This window comes from Triticum aestivum, chromosome 3B (genome assembly GCF_018294505.1).
Source record: "Triticum aestivum cultivar Chinese Spring chromosome 3B, IWGSC CS RefSeq v2.1, whole genome shotgun sequence".
Taxonomy (NCBI): Eukaryota; Viridiplantae; Streptophyta; class Magnoliopsida; order Poales; family Poaceae; genus Triticum; species Triticum aestivum.
Window position 1 is genome coordinate 598,935,142 of NC_057801.1, and position 17,689 is coordinate 598,952,830.

At 42.3% G+C, this 17,689-nt stretch overlaps 1 protein-coding gene across 2 annotated transcripts; it reads left to right on the forward strand.

The window, feature by feature from the left end:
- The first annotated feature begins 2,674 nt into the window (after positions 1-2,674).
- LOC123071189 (WAT1-related protein At1g09380) lies at positions 2,675-17,337 on the forward strand. Of its 2 annotated transcripts, XM_044494702.1 has the most exons (8): positions 2,675-3,035; positions 13,696-13,926; positions 15,488-15,550; positions 15,636-15,752; positions 15,985-16,237; positions 16,380-16,538; positions 16,652-16,803; positions 16,918-17,337. In XM_044494702.1, the coding sequence occupies exons 2-8, from the start codon at positions 13,712-13,714 to the stop codon at positions 17,102-17,104; spliced, it is 1,146 nt and encodes a 381-aa protein (XP_044350637.1). In that variant the 5' UTR covers positions 2,675-3,035; positions 13,696-13,711; the 3' UTR covers positions 17,105-17,337. The 2 variants fall into 2 exon arrangements, with proteins under 2 accessions (XP_044350637.1, XP_044350636.1); XM_044494701.1 differs by lacking the exon at positions 2,675-3,035 and having other exon boundaries at positions 13,348-13,926.
- Positions 17,338-17,689: the final 352 nt, after the last annotated feature.

Consider the following 17,689-nt stretch of genomic DNA (forward strand, 5'->3'; position numbering starts at 1 on the left):
ACGGGGAGCACGGTTGAGTTTGTAGAGTTCGTCCGTGTTCATCCGAAAACATTAGAGAAGTATTGCGGTAGCAGTTTTACCACCATCTCAAATTTAAACAACCTCTATTCCCTTCTAAAATCAATGGATATCTTGCCAGTTCTTCCGCCACTGCTTTTTAGGTTTAGTAATTCTTTTTCTTTTCTGAACTGCCTTCAGATCCATAAATATAGTTGCTCCGCGCTGAATCCTGTTTGCTCCACACTTGGTAAAATTCTAGCAATCCTGAATCTTAACTGACCCGCCCATTGCTTTTTGGGCGGCTCACCAATGTATTTGTAACTCGCCAAAGTTCGAGAAATTGCCTCTTTAATTAACTCACCATTACTCGGGCGACTTATCTTCATGTTTATTAAATAATTCGCCTTCCTATTGTCTTTTAGGCGACTCAATATGGCAAAGACCACTCTCTGCAACTGGGGCCCTTCCTTGGTCACTGAACAAATGCTTAAGGATTATGTAGATCAAGGTCTCTTGGCGGCCCTTCCTTTTGGATTCTTGTCCATCATGAGTTTCATGAACGCAAAAAGTTTCCACCGCACCAAATACATAGCATGCGCAGGTGGGTGTCCATTTCGAAGCGATGGAGGGTGATACAACAAGAGTGCAACAAGTTTTATGCCACCCTTGAGAGCATCAAGGCACTCCCCGTCAGCGGTATCGGCATGCAAGATACGGTACATGTGCACCTCTTTGTTTCCATTCCCGTTATGCTTGCATGTTCATTTGCATATCCATTTTTCCCATATGCTTGCATTCTATTTCATTTGTAGGCATTCCAAGCTTTGGAGGCATTCAAGACACAACATGATGGCAAGTCCTTCAACCTCTTCCATTGTTGGATGGTCACCAACGGGAGGAGAAGTTCAAGGCGCAATATGCCGCCCTCATGGCGCGTGGGGGGGGGAGTCGTGGAGGAGGTTGGGAGGGCGAAAAACCATGTCCGCGGGGGAAGACCAACTCCAAGAAGGAGGACAAGCGGGATGCGACATCGATCGCCTTGCTTGCAACCATGGATGACATGATGAGCAAAAGGGACTCAAGGGAGGAGAAGCGCCGGCAAGGCAAGGAAGAGCAAATGAACGTCTTCATGGAGATCCAAAGGAGGAGGCTTGAGATGGGTGCGGAGAAGCAAGCCAAGATACTTGAGATGAAGGCGGAGAAGCAAATCAAGATGCTCGAGATCAAGGTTGCCAATGCCAAGACCAAGGCGGAAGAAGAGGCGCTCGCGAGACGGGGGTGGAGATCATGAAGGTGGACCTCAACACCGTGTCTCCGAGGAAGAGGCTATGGTTCGAGAAGATGCAGGCCGACATGCTCAAGTTCGACGACAAGTGATCTATGGCGACGAGCGTCATCCCTTTTTTGTATGCCGGCAAGTGTAATGGCATGACCACGGCCGAGATGGCATAGTCGAATTCCCGCCCCTTTTTATGTGCTGGCATGTGTGCCGGCCGCTGGCAAGTGTGTCAGCATGGATTGCGTGGTGGTTTTGTAAGGCTGTCATTGTGTGCCGGCTGCTGGCATGGTGCCGGCATGAACTTTGGGTGACGCCATAGCCGTTGGCATGATCTATAGCCGCGTGCCTTTTAAATTTATCCGCGGACATGAAATAAGTCGTAGGGGTTGGACACACGACCGACCCAAAAAAAACAAGGCGGACGCCTAGCGGGCAGCTGACCCAAACTGACAAAAAGAGTCGTGTGCGTTGGGCGCACGGCCGACTCAAAAAAAAAAACAAGATGGACCATCCCAAATGAACAAAACGCGAATAAAATCGCTGTTCGTATAAGTGCTCTAAGGGGGTGTTTGTTTTCGGAGACTTTTTGATGTAGGGACTAGAAAAGGTCCCTCTTAGATACTTTTAACCAAACAGGAGGGACTACTAGGGACTAAAAGTTGCTTTTTGGGACTAGATGAAGAAGACTCTCAAGGAAAGTTTTTTTGAGGACTTTTCCAACAATGCCCCTCCTTGCACACATTGCCCCGCCGCCTCATGGTGTTGTTTGGTTGTTATTTTTCTGTATACTAAGGATAACATGGTCATTTAATAACCTCTAAGGAGGGACTAGGGACTTTTTAGTTCCTGAAAACAAACAAGAAGAGACTTTTTAGGGACTAGGAATTTTTTAGTTGGGACTAAAAAAAGTCTAGGACTTATGAACTAAATAGGGTCTAAACAGTGGAAGGAGAAATGAGAGGCCCCGTTTGCCCGGGCGGACAAATGGGGCTCGACGGCTGGTCTCCGCCTCTCCGCGGACAAATGAAGGCCCGAAGATGCTGGGGTTGTTACCACACCTCCGATTATATATACGCCATGCGCGCTTCGTCTAGAACGGTACCTAGAAAGCCGGGGAGATCTTTTCCCTGGGATTTTTTTGACAGACACTTTTCTGGTGAGGCCTTTCGCCGTCTCCTTGACCTTCTAGAAGTTACGGTAGGTAAAAATACAAGTGTCGAGTAAGCACCGGCTCTAGCGGAAAATAAAGCACTCCATATCCCACGAGAAACTCAACCCGCATAGGCGCACACTGAACTCAACATGCAGCCACATGCACGGGCCTTCTACTAGCGTACACTCACTGCCTCGCTAAACTAACTCCCCTGGCTCCCTTGTGAAGAAGACTAAACTAACTCTCCTACATGCAAGCACACACTTGACTCCATCCTAAGAACATGGACACCGTTTTAACATCACCTTTCTTCTCCCTCATCCCCGTTCCACGGGGAGAGAGTGAGGGAGCTGAGCAACGATGGCAGGAGGAATCTCTTCTCCCGATTTCCTGCGACGTAGCTGATCGTTCATCTATGAGACTGGTCCTCGTGATCGGCGATCTGATCGTTCGAGAGGGAAGTGGTCTCATCGTTCGAGAGGGAAGGGATCTGATCCTCGCCATCGCGTTCGTGTGATCGTGTGCCATCGGGTTCCCGCTTCCTCGTCATTCAGTTCCTACGATCTTGTAGGGCCGGCGTTGCTCTTGCAATCGCGCGCAAAGGTTCGTGTTTATCGTCTCTCCCAATGATTTAAAGTTATAATCTTAGCATGAGAGGATTCGGGTTCCGTTCTCTGATCTCTCTGCGTTTAGGCATGTTCTCTCTGGCCGGCATCCGAATTTATCTTCTGATGATAGGAGATGCCATTGTGTTTGTGTGTCATGACTCATGAGTCATGATCTGATTCTCTTCCTGATAAATTTGCTTGTTTGGGGTTGTGGAAAGGGACTTTGATAGTTCGAGAGGGATATATCACTATATATTTGTCCTAGGATTCTTATTGTTTTCCTCTCTGCATATGATGAGTACGTTTTTTTTTCCTAATATAAGTTGTTTGAGTAAGATTGCATTATTTGCCGTGTAGTTACCACAAAAGCAGCTGATCAAGATGTGGAAATGGGCTTGATTTAAGTGCTAGTGAATAGTGATGTTAACTTCTCACCGATCGCTGGTGTGGTTCTCCGGCACCGTGTATGGGTTTAGAACATGATGGTGCGCATTGCCACGCGCCCACATCCATCCATTTGTTCAATACATAGTGATATAACTTTTGCAAGATGACAAATCATTTAAGTAAATATGAAAAACAATTTGGAAGTCTAATGTGTAAAATGGATGCATACATACATATGCAAGAAAAATACAACCATGTTAATACCATTGTCCATGATAAGGTGAGAACAAATTAAGGAATACATTGTACTTAAAGACAGGTGCTATTGCGTATTGCCTAAGTAGAGCATAGCATGAAACATTGTACAACCATTCAGATGCTTTGGTTAGTGCTGGCGGCCTCCTCGCACTTTCTACCAAAGATGAATGAGGGGAAGAAGAACAAGTTCAGTGTCAGCGTAATGGACCCCAAGGTTGTGGTTCACATCACCGAGGCCACCAGAATCTCTTGCCAGTCCAACCACTATGTGCAGGAACTGCTTCATGCCATGCGACTGCATTTCAATTAGTTCATCGACCATCCTTTGTTTCCCCTTCTGTTGTGATCCTTTTCTTAGTTTCGATTTGGGTGACCATGCCAGGAGTAGGGGTCTTGTCATCCTGACTCCTAAGATTTGATTTTGATGGCCTAATTTGGTTGGTGGGTTTGGGCGACGTGTTTTCGTTTTGATTTTGTGGATTGGGGGGTTATGGGCGTTGAGATGGTGCTACGGTTCATTCTTGTGTTGGAGAGCGCGTGCAATATGTCTCTTTATTAGTGGCAGTGTCTTAGGGTTTTGTCTATTGTTGTTGTTGTGCCGCGTTTATTCGCTAGAGTCATTTGGTTTTTTTGTTCCTTGTTGTGTAGGCCTTTGTCCTTTGTGTATCTGGTTGGCTCGTTTTCTGCTAATAAGAGGAATACTGATGCAACCTTAGGATGATTGCTCCACTTAAAAAAATAGCCACAACATTGGCTAAACACATGAAAAACAAGCAATTACCAGAGATAAAGAAACTCCACATCTTCAGATTCATTTGAAAAGGTGGTGTTCTATGCCAATTTTTTCTTAGTGACTATATTATTTTACTTTGGAAAGGTTGTATGCCATTTTTTTCTTACTGACTATAACACATCATCAACTTTATTTGAGCATACTATATATGTTTACTGCCGCTAAGAAAAAAGTTGATACCCGTCGTGACATGGTATAGTCAATGCCCGCAGCAATCTTAGCAGCACAGTACAGGGAGGTAATAGCCCAAAAATAATTGGTGTTCAGAATAATATATGGAGATAGTGAACCCCAAACAACAAAGGTCTTACAGCCAACAACACAACATTAGTAACTAACTGGTGGCTGAAGCTAAATATAAGAGGAGGAATTTATCAATTGCCAATGAACACCTCCAAATTTATCACACGGAGATCCATAAGAGTATATCAAAGGGAGACCATCCTTACAATATTTTGTTGATAAAGGAATCAAAAAATTCTATAGTAGCCCCAAAAATATGCTTAATTGGGACATGAGATCTTAGCAACCCTGTTGGTTGCTCACTGATCCATGCACTAAGATCGCACCGAAACCATATAATTATTGGAGCGAAATTGAGATGAGGACAGAAGATATCTGATATAAATATCTTTTGTTGTCCTCTACCTTCGCACAGAACCATAATTATTGCAGCAAAACTGAGGTCCAAGTGATATTTACCACTTGGCGCGACGAAGGCGATGACCAGTGTCGCCCGCTCCTCGCTTGTTAGCACCACCAGGCCGTGTGTGTCCTCCTCCACCTTTGCCCCACTTCAAGCATTGTCGAGGTCGGCTCTTCGTCCAACAAGTCCCATTTGTTAATTTTTAAGTTGCCCTTTATGTCATTTCAAAGAACTGGTTTCACTCTTTTCAAAACACAAATTTCAGACATTTCAAAAGAACTGGTTTCACTCTTTTCAAAAAAAGGATATCACTCATTTCAATTAAAAGCTAGGTTTGAATTAATCAAAAGCTAATTTCACTCATTTCAAAAGCTAATTTCACTCATTTTTTGAAATTGTTGTTTGTGAAATATAACCGACTTCACTTATTCCAAAAGATCCATTTCATTTTTTTCAAATGATCCGTTTCATCTTTTCCTAAACACAATTTTTCTGAAATGTACAAATCACCTTTTGAAATTGCAAAAAAATGGGTGTGAATCTTATTATTTCGCATTTGTGACACTAGTCATTTAAAAGAGTTGATACTGACTATTTCTGTTACAATTATAATTCACAAAAATATGATTACAGAAAACCTATTTTACTTAGGTAAGAGAAACAATTTCACTCATTTTAAGTATAATCAGTTTTCTTAAAATGAGTGATATATTTTATTGATTTCACATGTTTCATTTTTCTGTTGTATTTCATGAATATGATATTTGCGCACTAGATTAAATAGCTTCACAAATAAACGGCTTCACACATTGAAATAGATTCAGTGAAATACGTGGATAGAAACAGTAAAATTTAAACGTCTTTGAAGCGCATCCTAGATTAGTCTTGTTCTAAAGGTCTTGACGGCAAGAGTTCAAATATATATATAATTATTATGGTATGAATGATTACATTTTCTAAGCTGAAATTAAAAGATAGATTTGTTGGACGACAGAGGAGAGAGAGTGGATGTGTCATATTCGTGTCATGCATGCATGTGGAGGATAGAGGAATGTGTGTGGGTGAGCCAGCAGGAAAAAACATATTAGCAGTGGGGCATGTGTTTTTTTAATAGTTTGGATTGCTTACTACATGTGTCATGTGGCACGGTGGGGCGTGCATTGGTTTGATTTAAATTTGTGTACAATAGGTGGGCTGGGGAATACAAAAGCAATACAAATAAAGTGGGCCTCTAACCGCATGAATCGTAAAGCAATTGTGTTGGCAAAACCCTATTCGCCGCATTCTGCGTCAAAACGTCGCTGTTTCGCACAGGAAAATCGATCTATCGTTCTGATTGGGCCAGCCCATTTAACTGCTTCCAACGTTCCGGTTTTAGGAACCGTCTAGAGGTTCCCGTCCGGTTTTTATTATTTTGGGAAACTTCTAGAAAGTTCCTGAACCGGTTTTTTCTTTCGGTTCTGTTTCTCTTTTGTTTTTTTGTTTTTTCCTGTTATTTTTCAGTTTCTCTTCTTTTTGATTTTTACTGTTTATTTTCTTTACCTTTTTTCTTTTTCCTTTCCTGTTTTTTCCTTTTTCATTTTCATTTCTCGAAATTACTTTTCTTTTTCGAAAAAGGTTCAGAAAATTCAAAATTATTCCCATTCTACAATTTCTCTTCCATTTAACGGAAAATGTTCCTGCTTTCAAATTTTGTTCTGAAATTCCAAAAACAACATAAATTCAAATTTTGTTTGTTTCATTTCAAAAAATGTTCGAAAATTAAAAAAATGTTCACCTTTTAAAATTTTGTTCATAATTCAAAAAATTTGTCCCATTTCCAAAAAAATCACAAATTCAACAAATGTTCACATGTTTATTTTTTTCACAAAATTGTAAATATTTTGGAATTTCCAAAAAATGTTCCTGTTTCCAATTTTTGTTCACAAATTCATAAATTGTCAGAAATTTCAAAAATTCTTCTTACTTTACAAATTTGTTCACAAATACAAAAAATGTTTTTGTTATGAAAATTTGTTCTCATATTCAAAACATTTTCATGTTTCAAAATTTGTTCCCATTCAAAAAATGTTCGAATGTTTAATTTTTGTCTACAAATGAAGAAATGTTTGTGAATTTAGTTTCCAACCAATTCTAGGATTTTTCAAAAATTGTTGCAAAAATTGTGTTTTAAAAAAATGTTCATGTTTTACAAGAAAATCCAAAGATTCAAAAACTGTTCCAGATTTCATAATTGTATTCATGTATTAAAAAAAATTCGCGCTTCAAATTTTTTTTGTATTTCGAAATTGTTCTCTGTTTCAAAATTTGTTCTCAAAATTCACAAAATGGTCGTGCTTTAAAAAATTGTTCATGAATTCCCAAAATGTTTGGCAAATTTAAGATTTGTTCGATTTCCTTAAAACTGCATTTGTGAAAAAACTGTTTGTACGTTAAAAAACTTGTGCAAAGTTTGGAAAATATTTTCGGATTTTGTCAAACTGTGTTAAATCTGATACTGTTATTAGTTTCTTCTACTAGATTTTCGCTGTGTTTCGGTCAAAAGATGTGTTTGGTCTTAGTGGCTAGCAGCGACTCCCCTTTAACGTAGTCCCGTGTTCGATTCCCACACGACGCGCTTTACCCTTTTTGCGATTTTTTTCTATCGTAATCGTTGTGCACTAAATGGGCCGGCCCAGTCGGCGCACCCCAGTGCGATGGGCGTCTAGTAGAAATCAGTAATTAAGGAGCACTCCTTGCGGAGATCACTCCAATTTTATGTGCGTCACTTGTCGCAACCTGGGTGTTTTCTCTTTTTTCGTAGATCCGTTTATTCAAAACGTTTTATCTCTTAAACCGTGCGTCCAAATCCCAAACCGCTTTCGCTGTTGGATTTCTCGCGTCGAGATCTTCAAAACTAGATCCCATGTTGATAGATTTTGACGAACTTTTTTTCACGAAAAAACCGGATGAAAAAAACCAACGAAAAAACCGAACTGGGAACACAGTTTTTCCCTTTACGAAAGAGGCACGCCCGTGCCTCTGACAAAATCACAACCGTGCCTCCCGCGAAAGCAAAACCGTGCCTCTCATGAAAGAAAAAAAAAACAAAAAACAGGTTTTTTCTCCTTTTCGAAAGAGGCACTCCCATGCCTCTCGCGGAAGCAAAATTGTGCCTCTCGCGAAAAAAAAATAGAAAACGCGTTTTTTTCCCTTTTCGAAAGAGGCACACGCCTCTTTCGAAAGCACAACCGTGCCTCTCGCGGAAGCAAAACCGTACCTCTCGCGAAAGAAAAAAAAACAGAAAATGTGTTTTTTTTTGTTTTCGAGTAGGCACGGCCATGACTCTCACGAAAGCACAACCGTGTCTCTCGCGGAATCAAAACCGTGCCTCTCGTGAAAGAAAAAAAAAACAGAAAACATATTTTTTTTTCGTTTCCAAGAGACACGACCGTGCCTCTCGCGAAAACAAAACCGTGACTCTCGCGAAAAAAAATATGTTTTTTGCGCAAAAAAATATTTTTTTGAAAAAAAAATTGTTCGAAAAGCTAGGGAAGACCGGTGGAAAACCAAAACGTCAGAAAAAACCGTTTAAAAAGCCGAAAACGCGTGCGGAAAAATAAAAAACAAAATCCGGAGGGAACGTCCAGAGCGCGACACGTGGCGAATAACTGAGAACGCACCAAGTGGCGCTGATCGTTGCGAGGCTCCCGAAAGAGCGCTCGTTAATTAGTTGCTCCCGCGTCTAGTTGCCGCAGAACGCGGCAAATAGGAGCTCCCATTGTGTTGTACTTCCTCCGTTCACTTTTTATAAGGTGTTGCAGAGATTTAAGGAGTGGATGTTTTGCCGATAGCCCAGGTATGCCGCTGCTCAGCCTGCTATTCGTATTGGGCCAGGGAGTTAGGCCTGCTGCCGCCGATCCACTGGCCCGACTTTGCAACGCTTTTCTCAGGAAAAAAAGTGTTGCAGCGCTTTCTCGCTCTCGCCTCGCGACTCTCGTCTTCTGATCGCCGCCAGATCGACGGACGGTGACTTGCTCGGCGTCGTTCCCTAGCAAAATCTTTTTGCTCCTCATCACAAGGTCGTCATGCGGATGCATGCCAGCTGAGTGTTGACCAACAACCTCACCACCGTTTAACTGGCCTACGGGTGATCTTCCCTTGCCATCTCTTATCATCGCCTGCTTATTTGTTGATTTCGTTTCTCAAATTCTTTTTACTGATGTCCCCTCCGCCTTCGCCTTAGTTTATTAGACTACTCATAATAGAAACAAGTAATATAAATGATAACATCACATATATCTAAGCAAAATAGATGATGTCAAGTAATTAATGAGAAAAGATAGACATATGGTAACATACTACTCTGTCCGACGGCGACAAAGACAATTACTCACACTATCTACAGCCGTCAGACAGAGCAGCATGGGTTCGCAGCATGGACCAAATTGCAAACACGAGACCCAAATGCGGGAGGTGTTATGATCCCTTCATGCTCTACACATGTATCTATCAGGCCTACTCAGCGCTCACCATTTTTTTGTTGTCTTCTTTACCTCCTATATGGGATCACAAGAGCCACTTGTTTTGTTTTTCTCCGAGGGACAATTGAGATCCACTTTACTCTTCCACCTCTCGTCTTCACGCACCCTCTCCGTCATGGATGCGCTCATCGAGAGCTCACCCAAGTTCCATGCGCTTCCTCCAAGCGTTAATAAAAGGACGCAAACCAAGCATCGTGCTTGCCACTGCAGTTGTGCACCACAGCGTTGGTTGCTGCAAGGGACAACCCCACTGTGACATGCAGTTGCGACGTCCCCTGGTTCTCCATTGGGATTGCGACATGGGTCGTGTTGCAAAGAGGACGGTTTGCCCGGGATTGTAACATGGCTATTGTTGCAATCGCAACATAGTTCTTGTTTCAGAGGGGGGGAAAGGGGTTCAAGGAAGATTGCAACAAGTCTCCTGTCGCAGAACTGAGCACAACAAGGCTAGTATTGTAGAGATCGGATGGCTATTTGAGGCCCCATCCAATGGTTGCAGAGTGGATCTTTTCAGATTATCGCCCGTCCGACTCGTAGCGCTGCCTAAATGTGATAAATGCATTTGCAAGAAAATTTCCTTTTCAGTCAAAACATGGAAGATAGGTTTTTTTATCACAGTGCACACCATACCATTCCTTGGCTTGCTTGAAAGATAGGATCTACAAATTATCACATTTGCCATTCCATGGCATAAACAAAAATTTCATGTTTGCCACTAGTGGAGGAAGTGAGCGCACTACTAGAGGGTGGCAGTAGTGTGTGCGCCACCTGAGGGTGGCGGCATGCCCGATGGCATCTGTGCGCCAGAGGGCTACGACTAGCATGGGAAGTTTGCAAATCACGGTTGTTGTTGTCATCATTCGCATGGGAGTGTGAGAGGCACGAGTGGAGGGAGTTCGGGAGAGGTGGGCTATGTTAGGAGTCGGGGCTCAACAAGTCATAAATAGCGCCCAAGACTCAAAGATGATGATGGCTTTGCTAAGCTATGTTCTCTATACCTCTTGAAGGTATAGTCTTCTCTGCTAAATCAAGGATCACAATGTGGGGTCTCAAACTGGGAGCACAAATGCTTGTGATAATTTTTTTGCAGTATGGAGAAACATGATCTCTCTGAACATTTAGATCCACGGCTACGGCTAGGCCTTCGCTGCACGCAACCACCTCCAAAGTAGAGGGGTCCATGACGCCCTGTTCACTCCCATTGAAGTTTACTTTTAAACCTAAGAGGTGCTAACAAAATAGTATACACTTCAATTTGATAAAACAAGTCATCGAGTATGTCGGAATTGCTTGGGCCACACCTTAATGAGAATATATTTTCCTCCCGCGGACAAACACCTCCCCATCCAACCATGTATCCTTTTCCATATACGGTCCTTCAAATACTGGAAAACGCCATGCTTTTGTCTCCCTACATCATAAGGTAGTCCATTGTACTACTCATTCAGGGTCTCATTTTGTACTTTTAGCACAACCTTGGTCTCTCTTCTTCTATCTTCTGGACATCCCTTGCCAAAAAATATCGACGACTTATCCAGGTTAACTCTCTGTCCAGAAGAATCACAATACTCTTTAATGCATTTATGAACCTTAGTAGATCCTGCCACATTTGCCATGAAAAATATGATACTATCATCTGCAATAACAGGTGGTTCACTTGCGGAGACGTGGGTGCAACCTTTACTCCAGCAACAATATATCATCAACACTGCCCGCTTTCAATACACATGATAAGCCCTCGTGTGCTAAGAGAAACAAAAATGGTGAAATAGGATCACCCTGATGGATTCCTTTAGATGGTTTGAATTCTAAAGCAGGTGCCACATATGAAGAGCATCGAAAAAGTCACGGTGAAACACATCTCATTACTGGCGCCATCCGTCTTGGCGGAAACTCCAACTTTTGCATTGTAGCTCTAAATATCTCTCCACTCAACTTTGTTATAAGCCTTCATCATATCTAACTTTAAAGCACATTGAAAATTATCCTTGCTTCTCTTTCTTATTCATAAAGTGCAAATACTAGTATGCTTTATAATATTATTGGTAATGAGCCTTCCAGGAACAAAGGTTGATTGCTCATCAGAGATCACTTCCGGGAGGATCTCCTTGAGACGGTTGGCGAGCACATAGGCTGAAATTTTATAGATCACATTGCACAACCTTATTGGCCGAAACCGAGTAAGGAATTTTGGGGGTTTAACATTGGGAATTAAGACAGTGGATGTTTTGTTAACATACATTGCTCTACTATTAGTTGTATAGATTTTAAACATGAATTTAACAGAAAAATATGTCTATATTGTTAATTTCATCTGCCCCCACACACTAGGCAATAATAAGATTAACACCCCAATAAACCTAGCTAAGTCCAGCCTAGCATGATAATATTAAGGAGATGAAGAGTAAGTCATCACATAATAGAGGCCAGAACTTTTGATATCAATCGGAAGACCATTTGGACCAGGTGCCTTATCGTCAAAATCTGTCTAATCTCTTCCATGGTGAATTCCCTATCCAACCACATCCTCTCTTCAACATTCAACACATTCGGAATATGTAAATCTAAGCTATCATTTACAGCACTACTAACTTTGTGTCTTGCAATTATGTCTTGATTATTGATAACCGAAACAAAATATAAGAACAAGTCGGTCATCAATGATCAAGTAAACTAAGTGTAGGCCTTATGTTCCCGTATCGATATTATTAGTTGGAAGAAGATGCAAAGTTATTTACGTATACGCCTAATTTGGCATGGTGTCAACCTTACTTATGTGATTTATTATCATACGAGGGATTGGGATTTCTGAGACGGCTCCTGCGTCTTCGCTCGAGATGGCCGGCCAAAAAATTTCCCACATTACTTTGTCTTGTTTGCGTAGGAAACGAAAGTATGCTTGGTGCTATGCTTCGTCAAATCAGTTGGTAACTGCAATCGGGTGTACCATACCTCTTTGACGTCTGTATTTAAGCTAGGATGGAGACAGGCTCACAAATTAGGCACGTCCACACGTGAAAGTGAGGCAAACGTGGGAAAATAGATACTGCTACCTAGGATGGATCAACTGGTTGGCTGGTGATGCGAAATGACTTATTTGTCGCTATATATAATCAAGTAGTTCGAGACTTGCTTACACTGAGGGATTCTGTTGTTTGTGCTCACCTACAAATTTGAATTTTAATCAGACTTGCTAACAGGACGAGGACCTAGTCTGTTTGAATTTGCGCTTAAACCTTGTCATGAAGCCATATCCAATCATCTTTGCTAGACAAGATTGAAATTAAATTATCCACGTTCCGTTTATTATTGAGTATCTTCTGACAGTAATAAACACATTGATTTATTTATTACTGCATTACATAGAAGATAAGTTTGGCCTCATATCATTAGATTTTAATTAAGCAGCAGTACACTACACTTGCAAAAAAAAACTTCAGAAGTTTCTCTTACGTACTGAGGTGGGTATCAACATGCGTGAGGGGAGGCATGATTCAAGGCAGTCTGGAGTAAACTAATTAATAGGATCATACTTATAGTGTTTTCGCAATTTCAGCCGCAAACCAAGTGAGAACTGAACTGTCTTGGTTTGGGAAACATTGGTCGCGACTCGCGACCAACCAGAAACCTCAACATTTTGAAATGATGATCAGTTTTTCTTACATAAAAGACCGTCAAGACGCGGTTAAGTTAGTCTCGTCCGATCAACAAGACTAATTGAACACACGGCATGCGTAATATACAAGGACGTACTGGTGTGGATGTGTGCTGCAGTGGTCACAGCCCGAGGCCATCACAGGCAGCTGTCCCACGTCAAGCCAGCATAGCTAGCTTTTGTTTCTTTCCAACTTCTAGGTTTCTTGCATTGAGATTTGACGCCAAACATGTGGCACAAAGCAAGAGCCTTAAGTATATATAGCCCAGTTTTTCATGTATATATGCATAGCTATAGCTGGTATTGCTTGGTGCATTTACTCTGCATAGATCAGTTTGCTCACTTTCTGCTGCGAAAGCATCTTCAACCTCGGTACGATTGATCAAGCTGCAGAGGAACATCAATCAACATGGATGTCGCCGCTGTGGACAAGAAGAAGAAGGTGCTGCTGGCGGAGGGGCTGTTGCTCCCGGTGAGCATGGTGCTGGTGCAGGCCTTCACCATGGGAACCCTCATCCTGTCCAAGCTTGCCTTCAACGTCGGTATGGCGCCTTTTGTCCTCCTCGCCTACCGCAACCTCATCGGTGCCATCACCGTTGCACCCTTCGCCTTCTACTTTGAGAGGTACATACTCTGGCCCTGTTGCTTCCTTAGCTAGGTACTTGTTCTGTTCTTTTTTTTTTTCAGAGATCGTCTCTTCTTTTCTTCATGTCTTATAGACTGTAGGACAGTATCCTACTCTGTTTTGTTTCACCGAGAATTAGCCTGGCAATTACATAAATTTAAGTTGTCTCAAGTTGCTTACATAGCACAAAGCTTGATAGTGTTCGGATCCAAAACTGTTTCAGTTTTTAGCAAACAAAGTGCTGCAACCTCTTAGAATTTTTTTTATTTTGTTCATGTTCACTGAAGTATTTGCTTTTATTCTATCTTTGTCCCTTGTGTGAAGTCCTAGATTTTTTTATATCACCGTCCTATCAGAATCCATCGTGTCCTCAGATCGACTAAGAGATTCGTTAACACAGTCGACTAAGAAGTATACTCCCTCCGTCCGGAAATACTTGTCATCAAAATGGATAAAAGAAGATGTATCTAGACGTATTTTAGTTCTAGATACATCCTGTTTTATCCATTTTGATGACAAGTATTTTCGGACGGAGGGAGTACATACTAATATTTAAAATTTTGTTGACTAGTCGTTGCAGAACACTACACTAGATTACAGTATTAGAAACAATTTAACAAATCTCAAATAAACAGAAAACTGCACCGCCATTGTTTTCCCACATGCTATGAACAATCGGTGAAATTTATTTTACTAATTTTCCCACATGCAAGTATACTGTGGTTTCTAGTTTTAAACAACAACAAAGTTGGTTCTACGGGTTTCATTTCACCCACATATGCAGTTCTAAACATACTGATGGTCAAGTAGAAGGTTCGATTGTGAAAAGAATATAGCATACTAGACTATTTATGTTTAGATTTCAAATTTACGTAGTCATTTGGAATGGTAATGCGAAGAAGCACCAAAACTTTGTACTTACCAGAACTCTTGTCTTGCATTTCGAGGAAAGAAAACTAACAAGAAAAAGAAATAAATCATATATCCACGTGTGTCAAGTGTTAGAAGAATGATAGAGACATTTCAACATTGAATCGTGACATTTCCATGTGTTTGAAAAAAAATTGAGCAAGTTTGTTAAGTACGTGCACAGCTAGTACGTATCACGCAATTTCAGCATCGTCTCGGTTTAGTAAGACATGTGGTGGACAAACATGAAAATCGGTGATTTCCTTTCCGTTCTTTATATGTACGTTAGATACATCAATCGGCCTTGTTGTTGATGTATAACCGTATACCAATTCGGAAAGAAAACGTTGCTGCTGATTTATCACCAATACAGGAAATAGTATGTGTTAGGTAGAACTTTCTTGTTGGGCATCAGTCACATTCCACTTCATCGGTGCTTCCTTTGTGACGATCAGCAGGTCAAATTTTCTTCGGGAATACAACAAAGTAATCTCGTATCACAGCACAATTTCTTAAAAGTTACACTTGAAATGAAACATGCTCGAACCGAACATACAAATTTCTTAAACTGTATCTTCGTTATATTCAAGTTGTTTCGACATACGGAATTTTCTCCAGGAATTTTACACTTACCATGACTGATGAATGCAGGGAGATGATGAAAAAGGTGAACTTGAAGGTATGGGGCTGGATCTCCATCAACGCTTTGTTTGGGTCAGTACTTGTCCCTTACTTTGAACAACCCTGTATATATATCGTACGTCCAGCATTCTAATTTCGTTTGGCGATTTGACATCAGAATTGTGCTAGCAATGGGACTGCACTACTACGGCCTGCGCGCCACCAATGCGGCCTACACTGTCAATTTCCTTAATGTGATCCCTGTTGTCACCTTTATCATTGCTATAATACTCCGGTAAGTTACATACATTGTCTATTAACCCGCATTGCCTAACTCTGTTTCAAAACGGATGGAGTAGTTATTTACATCACAGGTGCACAAATAAGGCCATCATGAACCTAACTTTATTGCATAGACACATGTACTGACTACTGACCTGTATGACCATTAGGCCATGTAATGTTGGGAATGGATCTGGCTTCATTGATCTGACAGTCTGAAAATGCTGGTCTACAAACTTATTCAGAGTAGAGCGGCTGAAGATTGGCACATGCCCAGGCAAGATGAAGGTCATCGGTGCGGCGATTTGCGTGGGGGGGACCATGGTGATCAGCATGTACAAAGGCAAGCTGCTGCATCTCTGGCCTACCCACCTGCTGAAACCGCAGCTGCAGTCGGTTGGTGCGGCATCCTCTGTCCCTGACCACCACAACATGCTCATCGGCACACTGTTCTTAGCCGGCAGCTGCCTCAGCTACGCCTTCTGGTTCATCATACAGGTTCATCTAGCATAGTATCATACAGATTCTTCATTCATGTCGCAGCAATAATACACTTGTGAATTGTGATGATACAATTAATTAATTGTACCTTCCCAAGAGTTTCGTTAAATTTCCAATTCAAATGAACTAAATTGCGCAGGTTCGAGTGTCCAAGGAGTTTCCGTCCAAGTACTTCTCGACAATGCTGGCGTGTGTGTCGGGGACCGTGCAAGCGGTGGTGATCGGGGTCATGCTCGACAGGCGTCCAATGGCATGGGCGCTCAATTGGAATCTGCAGCTGCTCACCGTCGTTTACTCGGTAATTAAGTGGCCTGTAGCAATTTGATGTGACCATCCCTGAGCTCATCAAGCCTCTTCCATGGATATGCTACAGCTTGCACGGTCTGACTACTTTGCTCATGCGTTATTCAGGGGGTGTTCAACACTGGCATCACCTTTTGCTTGATCTCGTGGGCCATGTCTCGTCGCGGGCCAATATATCCTTCCATGTTCAACTCGCTGTCGCTGATAATCACCACGGTCCTTGATTCGGTGCTGCTTGGGACCGATGTGTCTGTGGGGAGGTGAGAATGGATTTCTGGCATGTGCATCTTCAGAAATGCGATTGTCGTAGGCAATGCATTTACTGTAGCGAATCCGGCAAGCTGCTAACAGTAATAACCTGCTTGTACTTCCAGCTTGCTGGGAGCGCTGCTGATCATCATCGGGCTGTACGCATTCCTCTGGGGGAAAGGGAAGGAAACGCAAGAGCAGCGCAAGCAAACCAGAGAGGCGGCGAACGGAAACGGGAGCGCGGCGGGTAATGGGCTGGACAGCGTGCAGGTTGGGAAGCACGAGGTGCGAATTCGCGTGGAAGTGAGCTAGCTAATTATACAGACACATATATAGACAGTATTGGCGCAGAAGGCAGATGAAAGGAGTCAAGTCAAGATGAACAAATCGCTGAGATCAGATGTACTCCCTCTGTTCTGATTTACTCGTCGTGAACTAAAACCACGACGAGTAAATCGGAACGGAGGGAGTATATACATATGTATGTATGTCTTATGCAGACTCTTATTTTCGAGATAAGAACAACTCTAATAGATTCTTTAAAATCCTCCCACCCACCCTCTAAAATCGTAAAAAATAGACAAAACAGACTAACATATTCCCATAAAGCGTTCATATCCCTAGAATGGGTTCAAAACAGACTAGTAGTTTGGTTGGTTCTATTTTTGAGCAAAGAGTAGTTTGGTTGGTGACCTGCGCTCTACCTGGGGAAAACTAGCGTTTGGCCCTCCTGCTATTGCGTCCGGACGGCTACCGTCGCTGACGGTGGAGGTGGGGCCCTCCCGCGTGCCGATGGTGCTGATGCCCTAGTCCCGGCTCTGATTCTTCGACGTGCTGTCCTCACTTCGTGGTGCCGTGGTGAGACGGCGTGGGGGCCTCACGTCCGCGTTGGCGCAG

What these genes read in the sequence shown, in the direction of transcription:
- LOC123071189 (XM_044494702.1), top strand. Translation starts at nt 13,712, where the DNA reads ATGGATGTCGCCGCTGTGGACAAGAAGAAGAAGGTGCTGCTGGCGGAG. An exon ending in CCTTCTGGTTCATCATACAG is followed by an intron (nt 16,238 to 16,379) that starts GTTCATCTAGCA and finishes TAAATTGCGCAG; the next exon opens with GTTCGAGTGTCCAAGGAGTT. An exon ending in ACCGATGTGTCTGTGGGGAG is followed by an intron (nt 16,804 to 16,917) that starts GTGAGAATGGAT and finishes TTGTACTTCCAG; the next exon opens with CTTGCTGGGAGCGCTGCTGA.